Below are 17385 nucleotides of genomic sequence, written 5' to 3' on the forward strand. Positions count from 1 at the left end.
CCTACATTTACCTTTTTCATTGTCTTTGGCTCTGTCCACTCCAACCACCTACTCAGTCTCCACCCATCCTCGCTCCAGGGCTGAGAGGAATCATTTCTTGACACATCTATAACCCATTCCTGACATAAGGTTTGGGAAGCTCTGCCATATGCAAAGGCCCTGTGGCAGGAGAAACCATAGCGATTTCAAGGACCACACAGAAGGCCAATGTGACTGGAGGGCAGAGAAAAAGAAGAAAAGTGAGAAAGGGAGCTGAAGTTGTAGGTGGAGGTTGATTATGTCCACTATATTTTTAACATTAATCTGTGTTCATGCCTGTGTACATACTATACTTGACTCAACTGCTTAATCCTGTTGTATATTTTTTAAGTCTGATATTAACGAGGGCAACTGGCATAGATGACGGAATTGCTGGCGCATACCCAGACTAGCTCCAGTGTGCAATGACTCCAGCCTTGCACACATTACGCTGGGCCAGGAGAGGGGCAGTTAGCCATCCAGAAAGAATGATATGATGTTCACTCATTTAAGAGTTATTATCTAGAATTGTTGTTTCTTGTTTGTAGGATTATCAGATAAAATACTGTATTTTTATTTATTAAATCTGGCAACCCTATCTATTAGAATTTGGGGGTCTGGAAACCCACTCTTCCTTCTGTCCAGGAAATTGTTAGAATTTATCTATATGCTATGCTTCCTGCTTGTGCTGACATCCTCCTGTATCCTTCAAATAACTAAACTCAGATGGAAAGACCCACGTAGTGATTGCATCTGTTTTTTCATCAGTATAAGCCTACTATTGTATTGGCTGTATAAAGAAATCAGTCATTAACAAAATAAAAACTGATAGATCAAAGAAGAAATCATAGTGAAAATCAGAAAGCACAAGAACTGAGTGACAGAGAGTATACTATATGTTGAAACTCATGGGATGACATTTGTCAAAATTCATCAAATGGGGGCTTCCCTGGTGGCGCAGTGGTTGAGAGTCCGCCTGCCAATGCAGGGGACACGGGTTCGTGCCCCGGTCCGGGAAGATCCCACGTGCCATGGGGCGGCTGGGCCCACCCGTGAGCCATGGCCGCTGAGCCTGCGCATCCGGAGCCTGTGCTCTGCAATGGGAGAGGCCACAACAGTAAGAGGCCCGCGTACCACAAAAAAAAAAAAAAAAAAAAAAAAAATCATTAAATGGTACATTTAAGATTTGTTTATTTCATTGTATATAAATTTTACCTTAAAAAATAACTACACATTGCTCAGCAGGCCTGGCCTGGCTTTGGGCCCCAGGCCTCCCAGCTAGGGACTTTGCACCTGTCCCTGCCTGGCAGCCTGGGTGTCTGCACAATCCATGGGCAGCAGTGAGGGCCACAGTGACAGATTATCAAGAGGAACAGAGCAACTGGAGGCTCTGGAGTCCATCTATCCTGACTCCTTCAGAGCTTGATTATACATTGATCCAACCCTCCTAACAACTGGTCTTCCAAAATAGAAATGAACTCTTCTGATACCACTTTCTCCTTCAGTAGTGTTTTAGCTAAGTATTATCAGAAAACCCAACCAACTTCACCATTACTGTGACATCTGAGGCTGGAGAAAATGATGAAACTTTCCAGACTATCCTCAAGTTTACATATAGGGGAAAGCACCCAGATGAAGCTCCCTTCTAGGAAATACTCTCCCAGGAAAACCTAGAAGATAATGATGTCTCAGACATTTAAAACTTATTAGTATTACAAACAGAGAAAACCTTGGTATGGTGACGATCTTTACTTTAGTTACAGCTGTGCAAGAAAATTTAAGTGAAATGGTAGATCAACTAAAAACAGGAAGAGAAGGAGAAAAGAAACAAAAGAAGCAGAAGCAGGAAAGGAATTATTTGAAGACACTCCTGTTACCATTAAGAATTTCTTAAGTTGGAAGGCCAAGTTTGATGCAGAACTCTTGGAAGTTAAAAAGAAATGAATTAAAAAGAACAAGCAGGAAAAACTAAATTAAGTGGGAAACAGCTGTTTGAAACAGATCATAATCTTGACACATGTAATATCCAGTTCTTGGAGGATGCTGGATACAGCGTGGAGGTAGATGAGTCGTTGGTCCAGGAAATGAATGATTTGGAGCTACAGGATGAGGTGGATGATCCAGACTACAATCCTGCTGACCACAGAGTGACTTGACCAACTAGTGAACTATCCTCATCTTAGAGAGGCTTGACTGCCACAGCATCTGTGTCTATGCTGAGAGTGTGTGTTGATTTTCTTTTGTTTAGTCATAAGAAAAAATAATTTTCAGGAGAACAATTTTCTGACAGCTTTCATCATTAAACTTAATAAACTGACCTTAAAATTTCAATCAATCAATCAATCAATAAAAATATTGAACTCCAGGGGCTTCCCTGGTGGCACAGTGGTTAAGAATCCGCCTGCCAATGCAGGGGACACGGGTTCAAGCCCTGGTCCGGGAAGATCCCACATGCCTCCAAGCAACTAATCTCATGAGCCACAACTACTGAGCCTGCACTCTAGAGCTCTTGAGCCACAACTACTGAAGCCCATGTGCCTAGAGCCTGTGCTCCACAGCAAGAGAAGCCACCACAATGAGAAGCCCACGCACCACAACAAATAGCAGCTCCCGCTCGCGACAACTAGAGAAAACCTGTGTGCAGCAACAAAGACCAAATGCAGCCAAAAATAAATAAATTAAAATTTAAAAAAATATTGAACTCCAGGTAGTGATATGTGTGCTGAAGTGTTTAAGAGCAAATGTACTAATGTCTGTAACTTCCTTCGAAATGAATCAAAAATAAGATCCTTGAAACTGATAGAAGGGATGGATACATGGAAAGTTCCGTGATAAGGCAAATATAGTATTGTAAAATCTTAACTGTAGAAATTAGGTGCTGGGCATTTGGGCATCACTACAATTCTCTCAACTTTGTGAACATTTTCAGAATTAAATAAAACCTCATCAGATTGTGAATCACTATATTGTACTTATATAATATTGTACATCAACTATACTTTAATAAAAAAATAAGTGTAGAAACAACCCCCCACAAAAAAAAAACTTCATTGGATGCAGATAAAGTGATTCATAAAGAGAAATGTGTAGTCCTAAATACTTATATTACAAAAGAAAAGTTAAAAATTATTCATCTAAATTTCCAGTTCAAAAACTTAAGAAGAAAACAAGCACAGTAACCTTGAAGAAAGAGAAAGAGTGGCAGTAATAAAAAATGAAAGCAGAGGGCTTCCCTGGTGGCGCAGTGGTTGAGAGTCCGCCTGTCAATGCAGCGGACAAGGGTTTGTGCCCCGGTCCGGGAAGATCCCACATGCCGCGGAGCAGCTAGGCGCGTGAGCCATGGCCACTGAGCCTGCACGTCCGGAGCCTGTGGTCCACAACGGGAGAGGCCAGGGCAGTGAGAGGTCCGCGTACCACAAAAAAAAAAAAAAAAAAAAAAAAAAAAAAAAAGAAAGCAGAAATTAATTGAATATGACAGAGATATGCAGAGATGGTAAAACGACAAATAAAATAAAAATAAATATTTATTTTATTCTTTGAAATAAGCTAATAAAATAAGCAAAACTCTGGCGGAATTCATTGATCAAGAGAAAAAAGAGAGAGAGCAAATAAACAATCTTGGTAAAGAGGGCTACAGATAAGTTATAGCCAGGCTACCACTAGCCCTCACAGTACCTTTGTGTGAACTAGGAAAAGGTTTCCCCTGTGGGTGGCCACAGCCCTAATACCTAAGGCTTGTTACTTGGAAAGCTGGGTACAGGCTGCTCCCACTCACTCCTTGTCCAGATAAGCTTGTGCTTAAACCACCATATTGGCAGTCGTGGATCAGCATAGTTTAAAAAATTATGAGACAGTATGAACAACCTTGTGCCAATTAATTTGATAATTTGCACAAATGATTGGTTCCCTTTAAAACTACAATTTACCCAACTATATCAAGGATACATAGACAACCTGAATAAACCTATAACCATTAAAGAAATCAAATAAGTAGCTACAAGATCTACTTTAAAAAAGCATGAAAATTCTTATTTTTTTCCTATAGTCTAACATAATTAAACACCATTGGAATCATGTTTGCTAAAAGAAATAAAATACAGCTGTGAAACCATGTGGTTCTGGTGCTTTCTTTAAGGGTAAATCTGTAATCATCTTCCTGATCTTTTTTGTGATAACCTGTCTTTTCAAGTTTTCTATTTCTTCATAAGTCAGTTCGGTAATTTTTTTTCTTTGAGAATATCCATTTCCTCTAGTTTTTCACATTTGTTGCTGTAGAGCTGCACATAATTCTTGCAGCCTCTTTTGTGTCTGTGAATGTATCTCCTTTCTTATTCCTAACCTTGATTTTTTTTTTTTTTTTTTTTTTTTGCTGTACGCAGGCCTCTCACCTCTGCGGCTTCTCCGGTTGCGGAGCACAGTATCCGGATGCGCAGGCCCAGCGGCCATGGCTCACGGGCCCAGCCGCTCCGTGGCACGCAGGATCTTCCCAAACCAGGGCACGAACCCGTGTCCCTGCATCAGCAGGCGGACTCCCAACCACTGCTCCACCAGGTAAGCCCCTAACCTTGATATTTTTGCTCTCTTTTTTCCCTAACCAGATTCATGAAATCTTTATATATTTTATTGGTCTTTTCAAATAATTAACTCTTGAACTTATTTTTTTCCTTTCTACTATTCTTTTTGTTTTCTAATTCATTGTTTTCTGTTGTTGTCTGTATTATTTCTCTCCACTTGGGGTTTATTTTGTCATTCTTTTCTTAGTTTCATAAAATGGGCAATGAATTCTTAAAAAAAATTATTTCATAGTGAAATATTTAAGGCTATGCATTTTCTTCCGCTGTGTCCTGTAGGATTTTACATACAATGCCTTTTTTCATTCCTTTCTAGGTGGTTTATCACTTCATTTTAAAAAGTTTTACAAACAAAATAATTATTAAATTAAAAAGAACCAGGAACCTTAATTCTAAGTAGTTATACTCTGACATAATTTCATTTCAAAACAAGACAAATTAATCACTCATTATAATTTTAGCTCTTCCCTAAAGTAATTAACTTGATTTATACACACACACACACACACACACACACACACAATAATCTATAGACCTAACCATCTTTCCTGTAATACCTCAGAAACCTTGATTTATTAAGAACAGCAACATTAAAATAATTGTATAAATGGGGAAAATAGGCCTACAGGATTTCACCCTTGCAATAACAAAGATAGTTTTCCTATAGAAATTCCAATTAAAAGTTTTATTTGGTGATTTAAATAAACCTTAATTTAAGGCTGTAAACCTGAGCTAATCTAGCTCTTTCTTAGTACAGTTGGTATCTATCCCAATAACAGACCAGCTATCTAGCCTATTAACAGATAGGTATTATCTGAGGCTAGCCTGGTTTCCTAATTAATCCCCATTTCAATTTTTTATTTCCTCTTGATCCAAAGATGATGTAGGCACGTGCTTCTTTTCTTCTCGTTTTTTTATTTTGTATTTCTTACATATTTTTATTTTGAAAAAAAAGTGCAAATTGTACAAATTGTAGAGCTTTTCCTGTTTTTGAGTTGTTTGAGAGTAAATTGCTACCTGTTACCCACTGCTCCTGAGTACTTTAGCAGGTATTTTCCAAAATAAGGACATTCTCCTACATAACTCCAATACAGTACAAATCAACATTGATACATAACTACCATGTAATTCTCAGACTCCTTTCAAGAGTCTCTAGTCGTCCCCAAAAGATCCAGGTCGTAATCATAAATAATCATACACTGCATTTCATTGTCATATCTCTTTAGTCTTATTCATCAAGAACAGTTCTTCACTCTTTGCTTGACATTCATAACCTTGACATTTTTAAAGATTACAGACCAGTTATTTCATGTCCCTCAGCTTGGGTTTGCTGGGGTTTCCTCATGATTGGATTCAGATTATGCATCTTTGATAGGAATAGTATAGAAGGAATGATACCTTTCTCTCATTGCATTCTCTCAGGTGGTGCAAGATTTCAAACGTTCCCTCCCGGTACTGATAATGTCCACTTTCGTCATTTGATGAAGGTAGTGTCTGCCAGGCTGTGAAGTTACTTTTTTCTTTAGTAATTAATAAATATTTTGTGGGAGGTATATGAAATTGTAAATATCTCATTCCTCACTGTACATTCAATTCATTTATGTCACTATAGACTTGTGGTTTCCTATTCTAGTCAATGAATAGTAATCAGTTATTATCATTTATCTCCATTAACTCATGAATGGATAAACAAAATGTAGTATACCCATACAGTGAAATGTTATTTGGCAATAAAAAAGAATGAAGTTGTTTTTTTTTTTTATAAATTTATTTATTTATTTTTGACTGTGTTCGGTCTTCTTTGCTGTGCGCGGGCTTTCTCCAGTTGCGGCAAGTGGGGGGCTACTCTTCGTTGCGGTGGGTGGGCTTCCCATTGCGGTGGCTTCCCTTGCTGTGGAGAACAGGCTCTAGGTGCACAGGCTTCAGTAGTGCACAGGCTTCAGTAGTTGTGGCGTGTGGGCTCAATAGTTGTGCCTTGCGAGCTTAGTTGCCCTGCAGCATGTGGGATCTTCCTGGACCAGGGCTCGAACCCATGTCCCCTGCATTGACAGGTGGATTCTTAACCACTGCACCACCAGGGAAGTCCCAGGAATGAAGTTTCGATACATGCCACAGCAGGGATAAACCTTGAAAACATTATTTTAAGTGAAAGAACCCAGACACAAAAGGACACATATTGTATGATTCCATTTATATTAAATGTCCGGAGTAAGTTAATCAACAGAAACATAAAGAGGATTACTGATCACCAGAGGCTGAGGGGAAGGAGAAATTGTGAGTGACCACTGTTAGGTTTATGGTTTCTTTTTAGGGGACTGAAAATTCTCTGGAATTAGATAGCGGTGATGTTTGCACAACCCTGTGGATGTACTAAAACCATTGGATTGTGAACTTTAAAACAGGTGAATTTTATGGTATGTGAATTATATATATATATTTTAAATAAATTTATTTATTTTATTTATTTATTTTTGGCTGCATTGGGTCTTCGTTGCTGTGCCTGGGCCTTCTCTAGTTGTAGTGAGCGGGGGCTTCTCTTGTTGCGGAGCACCGGCTCTAGGCACGCAGGTTTTGGTAGTTGCAGCATGTGGGCTTCAGTAGTTGTAGCACGCAGCCTCAGTAGTTGTGGTGCAAGGGGTTTAGTTGCCCTGTGGTATGTGGGGCCTTAGTTCCCCAACCGGGGAGGGATCGAACCTGCGTCCTCTGCATTGGAAAGTAGATTCTTAACCACTGGGCCACCAGGGAAGTCCCTGTTATTATTATTATTTTTAATTTATTTTTGGCTGCTTTGGGTCTTCATTGCTGCACCTGGGCTTCCTCTAGTTGCAGCAAGCGGGGACTATTCATTGTGGTGTGTGGACTTCTCACTGCGGTGGCTTCTCTCGTTGCAGAGCACAGGCTCTAGGCGTGCGGGCTTCAGTAGTTGTGGCACGCGGGCTCAGTAGTTTTGGCTCGCAGGCTCTAGAGCGCAGGCTCAGTAGTTGTGGCGCATGGGCTTAGTTGCTCGCAGCATGTGGTATCTTCCCGGACCAGGGCTCAAACCCGTGTCACCTGCATTGGCACGCGGATTCTTAACCACTGCGCCACCAGGGAAGCCCCCCTGTTATTTTTTAAAATAAAATAAATCTGCCTTTTTCACAGAGGATTATAAGGAAAATTGCCTGTTTTGACTCTTACTGCTGAACAGAAGAAAAAGTTCCTTTCCTCAAAATTCATACCCTCAATCCAGTCCTGTAGTCTATGAAAAGCACCTACAATTTGTTGGGAGACAAACAAAGACCTTAATAAAAAAATAACCACAATATATGAACGGACAGTTCACAAAAGAGGAATATAAATGTCCAATAAATAAATTAAACCACTAAAAGATGATCATCTTCATAAAGTAATCAACACACATCGCATTGTGGTTTTGTGATGATTAAAAGAGGCAAACACTTTCAATATTTTCAATACCAGATTCCTTCCTGTCTTTGTACTCATTTTCTCCATAATTCCCTATAATTGGCTTCTACCTCCACACTTGCCTGAAATTGCCCTTGGTCACAAGACACCCCTCTCAATCCAAATACGAAGACCACTCCTACTCTCCCTGGAACTCTCCAAGGCTCTTGGCCCCTAACCCTTCCTTCCTCGAATGCTCCTTCCAGGCTCTTCAAGGCTCATTTCCACTACCTTGGACCACTACTTGATCTCTTGATTGACCATTCCCTTCCTTTTCCTGCCCTCTAGCTTTGGCCAACTGTAGGTGGACACTTCTCTTGGGGCGGGGGGATGGAGGCTGTTCAGCATCTGAGAATGTCCCACTTTATGAATATTTTATGAAGCAGACCCCACTTCTCACTATAGAAGATGAAAATGCCAGATATTTGTTTTCCCAACCCGCTTTTGAAGCTGGGTGCTGGTACTGACCTAGGCTGGGGCAATCTGATGCAGCTATTTTAGACTTTGACTCTGGAGTTATTGGCGAAAAGAAGCAGAGTCAATGGAAGAGTGTTCCTGGCACCAGCAACTTCCAGTTTCCATGGCAGCTGTGGCAGCAGTGCCGAGCTCAGGTCCCTGCCTGATGGTGTCAACAGTGTGAGGTGTGACATCTAGTGGACAACAGTGTCCTCACTAGACACTATTTATAGAGTGGTTTGGGCCATGGTGGTAGCTGTTTAGGCTCTGAGCCTGGTTCTCCAGCTTTCCCAGTGATTCTGTGTGCTATTTTAGCTTAACTTAAAATCAGAATCTATTTCCATTGCTTGAGACTGAGAACTCTGACAAATATAGCTTTTTAGAAAGCTGTCCTCAGCTCTCTCTTTCTCTATACCACCTAAAACCACACTTTTCTCTATATTTTCTAAGTCTCTATTGCATTATAAAAGAATCGGTGCAACTTAGCACATTATCATTTGTTACCTTATACTTAAAATTTTCATTTTCATATGTTGTTTGTTTATTTACGGGCCTTGTTGGGCCTGTAAATTGTCTCTCCAACAACACCGTGAACCATGAGAACAATTAAAAATAGATGATAGGGCTGCCCTGGTGGTGCAGTGGTTGAGAGTCTGCCTGCCAATGCAGGGGACACGGGTTCGTGCCCCGGTCCGGGAAGATCCCATATGCCGCAGAGCGGCTAGGCCCGTGAGCCATGGCCGCTGAGCCTGCGCGTCCAGAGCCTGTGCTCCGCAACAGGAGAAGCCACAACAGTGAGAGGCCTGCATACCACAAAAAAAAAAAAAAAAGAAGGATGATAATATAGCCTTATATATTTGCTGATGGGAATGATGGGAATGGGACAAACTGAAGATAGAGAGGTGAACGGCTGACAGGCCCAATGTCCTTGAGTAGTTAAGAGGAAAAGAGATCTGTTTTTTTTTCTGGCCGTGCCTCGGGGCTTGTGGGATCTTAGTACCCCCGCCCCCTGCCCCAGACCAGGGATTGAGCCCATGCCCTTGGCAGTGAAAGCACAGAATCCCAACCACTGGACTACCAAGGAATTCCCAAAATGAGATCTAGTGCCCAAGTCAAGGAGTTGGCCTTGGGAGCAGAGACAGTCCACCTATAGCAGGAGGAGGGCAGGCAGATGCTAGGTACAGATGCTACCAGTGGGTAGCTGTGATGGTGGATGCCTTAATTTTCTCTGTAGATTAGGAAGCAATGTCATCAGTAGAGAATGAGAAGGGGAGAAAGTGTAGGAGGTTGGAGAAGGCACAGAACAGTCATTCAGGACAGCAGTTTGGGGAATAAGGCAACTTTCCAAGATGTTCACAGTATAGATAATTTTAAGAGACTCAGTTTCCAGATACTCAATTTCCAAATGTTCTTTTCCTAAAATTGATCTATTTTCTCAAAATAGATGCCAGCTGCCCTTCCTCAATTGCCTTTCTCCCACTTTACATAAGTCATAAGTCTCACTCAGCCCAAATCTCACTATAGTTAGGCAGTGTAGCACAGTGATTATGATGGTAGCCAGTCTCCAAGATGGCTTGATTCCTGATATTCATATCCTTGAGTTGTCCTGTATCTCACTGAATCAGGTCTGGTCTATGTGATTAATGTATGACTATTGAGGCTAGGCCATAAAGGGCATTGCATCCTCCACCTTGCTCTTTTGGATTGCTTGCTCTTGGGAACGCCAACTACCACGTCATAAGGCCACTCAAGCCGCCCTAGGACAGGTCCACGTGGAGACAAACTGAGACCTCCGCAAACAGGAAGCACCCATTCACCCATGATGTGGGTGAACCGCCCTGCAAACAGAACCGCCTGGAAACAGATTCTCCTATCCCAATAGAGCATTTAATGACAAGAGCCCCAGATGATATCTTCCTGATATCTCATGAAAGACCCCTAGCCAGAATCTCCCAGAATCTCCCAGCCAAGCCATTCCTGAATTCCTGATTCATAGAAACTGTGAAAGATAATAAACGGTTCTTGTTGTTTTAAGTCACTACATTTGGTGGTAATTTTTTTTTTTTTTTGGCTGCACTGTCCAGGGATCAAGCCCACGCCCCCTGCAGTGGAAGCACAGAGTCTTAACTACTGGACCACCAGGGAAGTCCTTGGTGGTAATTTTTACACAGCTGTAGATAACTGTAGGGCAGATTGCTTAACCTCTTTGAGCCTCAGTTTCCTCATGTGTAAAATAAGAATGATAACACAATAGTACCTGAATCAGGATTGTTATGAAGGTTAAATGAGTTAATATTTGTAAAGTGCTTAGAACAGAAAAGTAAAAAGTATGAATTTGTTAAATAAAAATAAATGTGATCTATTCAACACAGCACTACTGTACTGGGAGATCTAGATAGTGCAATAAGGCAAGAAAAGGAAATAAAATTTATACAGATAGGAAAGGAAGAAATAAAAACTCTTCCCATTTCAGATGGCATGATAGTCTACATAGAAGATCTCAGGGAATCTACAAAAACTCCTAGAGCTAAAAAGTGAATTCATTGGAGTTTTAAGATACAAGGTAAATACACAAAATTCTGTTGTACTTCTATAATTAGCAACGAACACATGGAAACAAAAATTTTAAATACAATACCATTTACAATCACTCAAAAAACTGAAATAGATTTAAATCACAGTTTTAAATATAGAACATAAAATTAATAAACTTTTAGAAGAAAACATAAGAGAAAATCTTTGGATCCTAGGGCCTGGCAAAGAGCTCTTAAAATTGATACCAAAAACATGACCCATAAAAGAAAAAGAAAACCCATAAATTGGAATCCATCAATTCAAAAACTTTTGCTATGTGAAAAACTGTTGAGAGAATGAAAAAACATGATATAGACTGGGAGGAAATATTTGCAAACCGCAAATACTACTATCTGGAATATATAACTAACTCTCAAAACTCTACGGTAAAAAACAAATAACCCACTAGAAAATGGGCAAAAAGCATGAAGAGACATTTCACCAAAGAAGAGATACAAATGGAAAATAAATACATGAATAAAATTTTCAACATCACTAGCCATCAAGGAAATGCAGATTAAGGGGAGTTCCTTGCCTGGTCCAGTGGTTAGAGCTCTGAGCTTCCACTGCAGGGGGCATGGGGTTGATCCTGCAAGCTGTGAGGCACAGCAAAAAGAAAAAGAAAAAGAAAAAGGAAATGCAAATTAAGACTATCATTAGATATTAGGTCTATTAGATCAGTTAAAATTTTTTTTAAAAAGTGACAGTACCAAATGCTAGTGTGGATGCAGAGAAACTGAATCTCTAGATCTCTCGTGCATTGTTGATGCGAAAGTAAAATGGTATAGTCACTCTGGAAAATAGTTTGGCAGTTATTTTAAAAAACAAAGCATACATTTACCATGTAACACAGCAGTCCCACTCCTCTACATTTATCCCCACCAAATAACAATTTGCATCCACATAAAAACTGATGCATGAATGTTCATAGCAGCTTATTTGTAGTAGCCCCAAACTGAAAACAACTGAAATGTCCCCCAGTAGGTGAATGGTAAAACAAACTGTGGTACATCCATATCATGGAGTACTACTCAGCATTAAAAAGGAATAAACGTGGTACATACAACAACCTGGATGGATCTCAAGGGCATTATGCTGAGTGAAAAAAACGCCTCAAACTGTCACATGATTTCATTTATATAACATTCTCAAAATGACAAAATTACAGAGATAGAAAACTGATGAGGGGTTGCTGGTGGTTAAGGACAGTAGTTGGGGGAGGGGGGTTGTGACTATAAAGGGTATCAGGAGAGATCTTTGTGGTAATTGAATAGTTTTGTATCTTCATTGCAGAGCTGGTTACATAAATCTATACATGATAAAATGATATAAAACTTTATACACATATTGGACCAATCTGTTTTCTGGTTTTGATAATGTACTACAGTTATGTAAAATGTAACCAATGGGGGGGGGGCGTGGTGAGTGAAGGATACAGAGGAGTCCTCTGTACTTCCTTTGCAGCTTCCTGTGAATCTATAATTACTTCAAAATAAAAAGTTGAAAAAAATTCAACAAAAAAGCATGGATTAATTCCCTAGTGTGTAAAAATTTGTGGAACAAGAACAAAAGGGTCCTCTTTCCTCAGGGTTCTGTGGTAGGACTTGCTGTCTCTTTCTGTCTTATACAGCAGGCACTATGTATCCACATATGTCAAACCACAGATACAGAGGGCCAACTGCACAATGCCATTTTATACAAGGGACTTGAGCATACTCGAGTTTTAGTATCCATGGAGCTCCTGGAACAACGCCCTGCAGGTGAGAGGGGTGGTTGTATATGTTTCTGTCATGGGCAAGCATGATTAAGAATGGGATATTTTGGCCCATGATGGGGTGTCCTGAATTCAGATATGTTGTGGAGTGTGGCTGGAGTGATGGTAATTTTTACCTAGCCACCTCTCCTCTTATGCTCCCTGATTACTATCAAAGACTCTCCTGCGGGAAGGTCCTGTGAGAACAAAACAAAGAGAATGTAGGTAAGAAACACAGCAGATGACGCCACCTTATTTCATTCAAGGATAAATTCATGGCAAGATGCCATATATTCTCAATTTATTTAGCATTAAACTTCAGAGTGAGATGTTGTCATCACAGGGCCATTATTAACCTGTTTATTTTAATTGAAAGATGAAGTATTTGATAAAAGGGACTGACTTTGCCAGTACACTTGAATGAGTTAAAAGGACACTACAAGGGGCTTCCCTGGTGGCGCAGTGGTTAAGAATCTGCTCCCTAATGCAGGGGACACAGGTTCGAGCCCTGGTCTGGGAGGATCCCACATGCCGTGGAGCAACTAAGCCCGTGTGCCACAACTACTGAGCCTGCGCGCCACATCTACTGAAGCCTGTGCGCTCTAGAGCCTGTGCTCGGCAACAAGAGAAGCCCACGCACCGCAACGAAGAGTAGCCCCCACTTGCCGCAACTAGAGAAAACCCTCGCGCAGCAACGAGGATGCAACGCAGCCAAAAAAAATAAATAAAAATAAATAAATTTATTTTTAAAAAGTACACCACAAGATTTGGATTAAAAATGTATATTTAAAATATATCAGGGAATTTCCTGGAGGTCCAGTGGTTAGGACTCATCATGCTTTCACTGCCAAGGGCCCAGGTTTGATCCCTGGTTGGGGAACTAAGATCCCACAAGCTGTGCGGCGTGGCCAAAAAAAGAAAAAAAATATATCATAAACACACTGTAAATTTTCCATATATTATAATGGTTTGACATCTTTAAAAAAACCTTTCTGTCTGGGGAGAGACTGCCCCTCCCAAGGTAGGTAATTCGTAAAGGTAATAACTTGCCTACAAGCATACCTTTCATATGTAAACCAACCAATCCAGGGTTTATATCCCCAGCTACCTTCTTATCTAACTCTCACACACCAAACCTATATTTCCCTTACCCTAAATCATGCCAGGTCTACATGCCAGCTAACTAGGGACTACCCCTACAACTTATAGCCCACCATAATTATTCAAAGTAGCCAATCCTAAACTGTTTCTCTTGCTCTTCCTTGTCTTTCCCATGGAAACCCCTATAAGGGCCATGGACTATGCTTTGCCCTCCCTCCTGTTCAACATTATTATCCATCAGGGAAATGCAAATTAAAACCACAATGAGATACCATCTCACACCCATTAGAATGGCTAAAATAAGAAAGATAGACAATAACAAATGTTGGCCAGGATGTGAAGAAACAGGAAATCTTACACATTGGGAAGGTAAAATGGTATCAGCAACTTTGGAAAACAGTTTGTCAGTTTCTTAAAAAGATAAACATAAATTTACCATAAGACCTAGCAATTTCACAATTAGGTATCTGCCTTAGAGAAATGAAAACCTATGTCCACACAAAGACTTTTACAGGAATGTTTATATCAGTATTATTCATAATAGCCAAAACTGGAGACAACCCAGATTTCCTCCAGTGGATGAATGGATATACAAAATGTGATGTATTCATATAATATAATACTATTCAGGAATACAAAGGAAAGAAATGGAATGCAAGATTGGTTCAATATCTGAAAATCAATGAATGTGATCCATTCTATCAATAGAAAAGAAAACAAAAATTACATGCTCATCTCAGTAGACAAAGAATAATTTTACAAAACCCAATACCCTTTCACGATAAAAACACTCAACCAATTAGGAGCAGAAGGGAACTTCCTCAACCTGATAAAGGTCATCTATGAAAAACAAACGGCTAGCATCATACTTAATGGTGAAAGACTGAATGCTTGGGGGATTGTGGTGGTGGGATGAATTGGGAGATTGGGATCAACATATATGCACTAATATGTATAAAATAGATAACTAATAAGAACCTGCTGTATAAAAAAAGTTCAAAAAAAAAAAAAAAAGACTGGATTCTTTCCCTTGAAGATCAGGAACAAGACAAGATGTCTAATCTCACCACTTCTATTTAATATCGTAGTGGAGTTTCTAGCCAGGCTGGTTAGGCGAGAAAAAGAAATAAAAGGCATCCAAGTTGGAAAGGAAGAAGTAAAACTATTTCTGTTTATAGGTGACATGATCTTGTGTATAAGAAATCCAAGGAATCCACTAGAAATTATGACAACTAATAAACAAGTTCAGCAAGGTTACAGGACCCAAGATCAATATAAAAAAATCTATTTTATTTTTATACTCCTGTAAACAATCCAGAATGAAAGTAAATATATAAGCCAGTGAAATAAGCCAGTCTCAAAAAGACAAATATTGTATGATTCCACTTACATGAAATACCTAGACAATTTAAATTCATAGAGACAGAAAGCAGAATGGTGGTGGCCAGCGTCTGGAGAGAGGGGGGAATGGAGAGGTGGTATTTAATGGGTCTAGAGTTTCAGTTTGGGAAGATGGAAAAAGTACTGTAGATGGGTAGTGGTTATGAATGTGAATGTATTTAATACCACTGAACTGTACACTTAAAATATTTAAAATGGTAAATTTTATGTTACCACAATAAAAAGAAAAGAGGAATGAAGTACTGACACATGCTCCAACTTGGGTGAAACTTGCAAACATTACGCCAAGTGAAAGAAGCCAATCACAAAAGCCCACATAGGGAGTTCCCTGGCGGTCCAGTGGTTAGCACTTGGCGCTTTCACTGCTGTGGCCCCAGGTTCAATCCCTGCTCAGGGAACTAAGATCCCGCAAGCCACATGGCCTAAAAAACCCCCAAAGCCCACATATTATATGATTCCATTCACATAAAAGTCTAAAATAGGGAAATCGATAGAGACAGATAGACTAAGGCTGGGGATGGAGGGGGTCGAGGGGGAATAAAAGACGGATACCTAAGGTACAGGGTTTCTTTTTTTTTCTTTTCTTTTCTTGGAGTAAGGAAGGAAATGGTTCAAGTGTCCGTAAGCGGCACGAGGCTCGCATGTTTGGCTTCCCATCGCTGTTAAGCTGTAAGAATTAGAGTGCAATGCATGTGCCTGCTAGTAAACAGTAAACAGATGGCAGCGAGTACTCTACGTGAGAGTGTATGGCTGACGCTGCATTAGAGCTGAGATCAGTGCATTTGCAAGTGTCCTGAGAGGCAGCATAAGCGCGCCATAATACAAGGGGCTCGCCTCCATAGAGAGAGAGGGAGAGGGAGGGGGAGGCGGAGGGGAGGGAGAGATGCGCACGCGCACAGAAGCCCTGCAAAATTTGGGAGGTCATCCCGCCTCTAGGGGGTGCTACGCGAGCCTGGTCAGGGTCCCAAGCCGGCAGCACGCTCTTTTGCTTCCACCAGTGCTGAGGATCTCGGGATCCGGTGGAAAAACAGCTTCTTCAGGTGATAGGTTCCAGATCTCTGTGGGCGGGGACGCAGGGAGTGGGAAAAGCGGAACTCGGTTAGGTGACCAGTCCAGAAAGCCGCCTGCTTTTCTACCGCTGAGGTAACGCAAGAACGGGCGGTGTCTGGTTTCGGGGCGGCAGCAAGGGAAGGTCCCGCTTGTTGGGCGGGGTTGAAGGCGGGGAAGTCCGGCAGGGGACGCGCTGTCACTCTGCTCCATCCCCGCTTCCTGGTCAGCGTCCCGCCCCCTCGGGTGCCTGCTCCCTGCCTGCGCCTAGCACTTGGGAACGCGGATTCCTCTCTGTCTCTGGGAGGGTCCTTCCCTTCCTCCGCCCTCTGCTTTCCTCTCAGGTGAGACCTCCATGGAGCGGTTCCTGGCCCAGTTGTGCGGCACTAGCGCCTTGCAGCCTCTCCCTGTGTGGGAGGGGGACACCACCGGCCACTGCTTCACCCAGCTGGTGCTCAGCGCCCTGCCCCACGCGCTCCTCGCTGTGCTCAGTGCCTGCCACTGGGGCAACCCGAGGTGGGTAGAGACGGGTGCAAGAGATCTGTCCTTGTGTTCTTGCACACCTCACTGGAAACCCACATCTCCGCGGAAGTGTAACCGAAATAGTGAGATCTCTGGAGTAGGGGGCAAAAGTAGAATAAAATGTGGGCATAACCACTTTGCAGCATTGTGGCTGTTTGGGGCAAGTTACCTGGCTTCCCTGAGCCTCATAACATTGTTGGGAGATTTAACTTAGATAATGCATTTAAGCATATAGTGCAGTGCTTGGCACATTTTTAAAGGCCTGATGCCTGGTAGAAATCATCACTTTTGTAGATTTTCAGATGCACAAACACAGTTGGCATGAATTGGAGGCAAAAGTGGGTGAGCAATGTCTTTAAGCCAAAAAGGTTAACGTGTGGGCTTCCCTGGTGGCGCAGTGGTTAAGAGTCCGCCTGCCGATGCAGGGGACGCAGGTTCGTTCCCCGGTCTGGGAAGATCCCACATGCCGCGGAGCGGCTGGGCCCGTGAGCCATGGCC

General features: G+C 41.5%; 1 protein-coding gene and 1 pseudogene across 1 annotated transcript in view; both read left to right on the plus strand.

The window, feature by feature from the left end:
• The window catches only part of LOC103077542 (RWD domain-containing protein 1-like), a 7712-nt pseudogene extending 5538 nt beyond the window's left edge, over positions 1 to 2174 (plus strand).
• A 14543-nt stretch (positions 2175 to 16717) lies between these two features.
• ABCC10 (ATP binding cassette subfamily C member 10) overlaps positions 16718 to 17385 on the plus strand; it is a 20009-nt gene continuing 19341 nt past the window's right edge. Inside the window, exon 1 of the mRNA XM_007458260.1 lies at positions 16718 to 16881. Within this exon, the coding sequence (XP_007458322.1) occupies positions 16721 to 16881 (161 nt within the window). The 5' untranslated portion in view covers positions 16718 to 16720. The remainder of the gene's footprint in view (positions 16882 to 17385) is intronic.

This window comes from Lipotes vexillifer, unplaced genomic scaffold, assembly GCF_000442215.2.
Source record: "Lipotes vexillifer unplaced genomic scaffold, Lipotes_vexillifer_v1.1 scaffold4, whole genome shotgun sequence".
Taxonomy (NCBI): domain Eukaryota; kingdom Metazoa; phylum Chordata; class Mammalia; order Artiodactyla; family Lipotidae; genus Lipotes; species Lipotes vexillifer.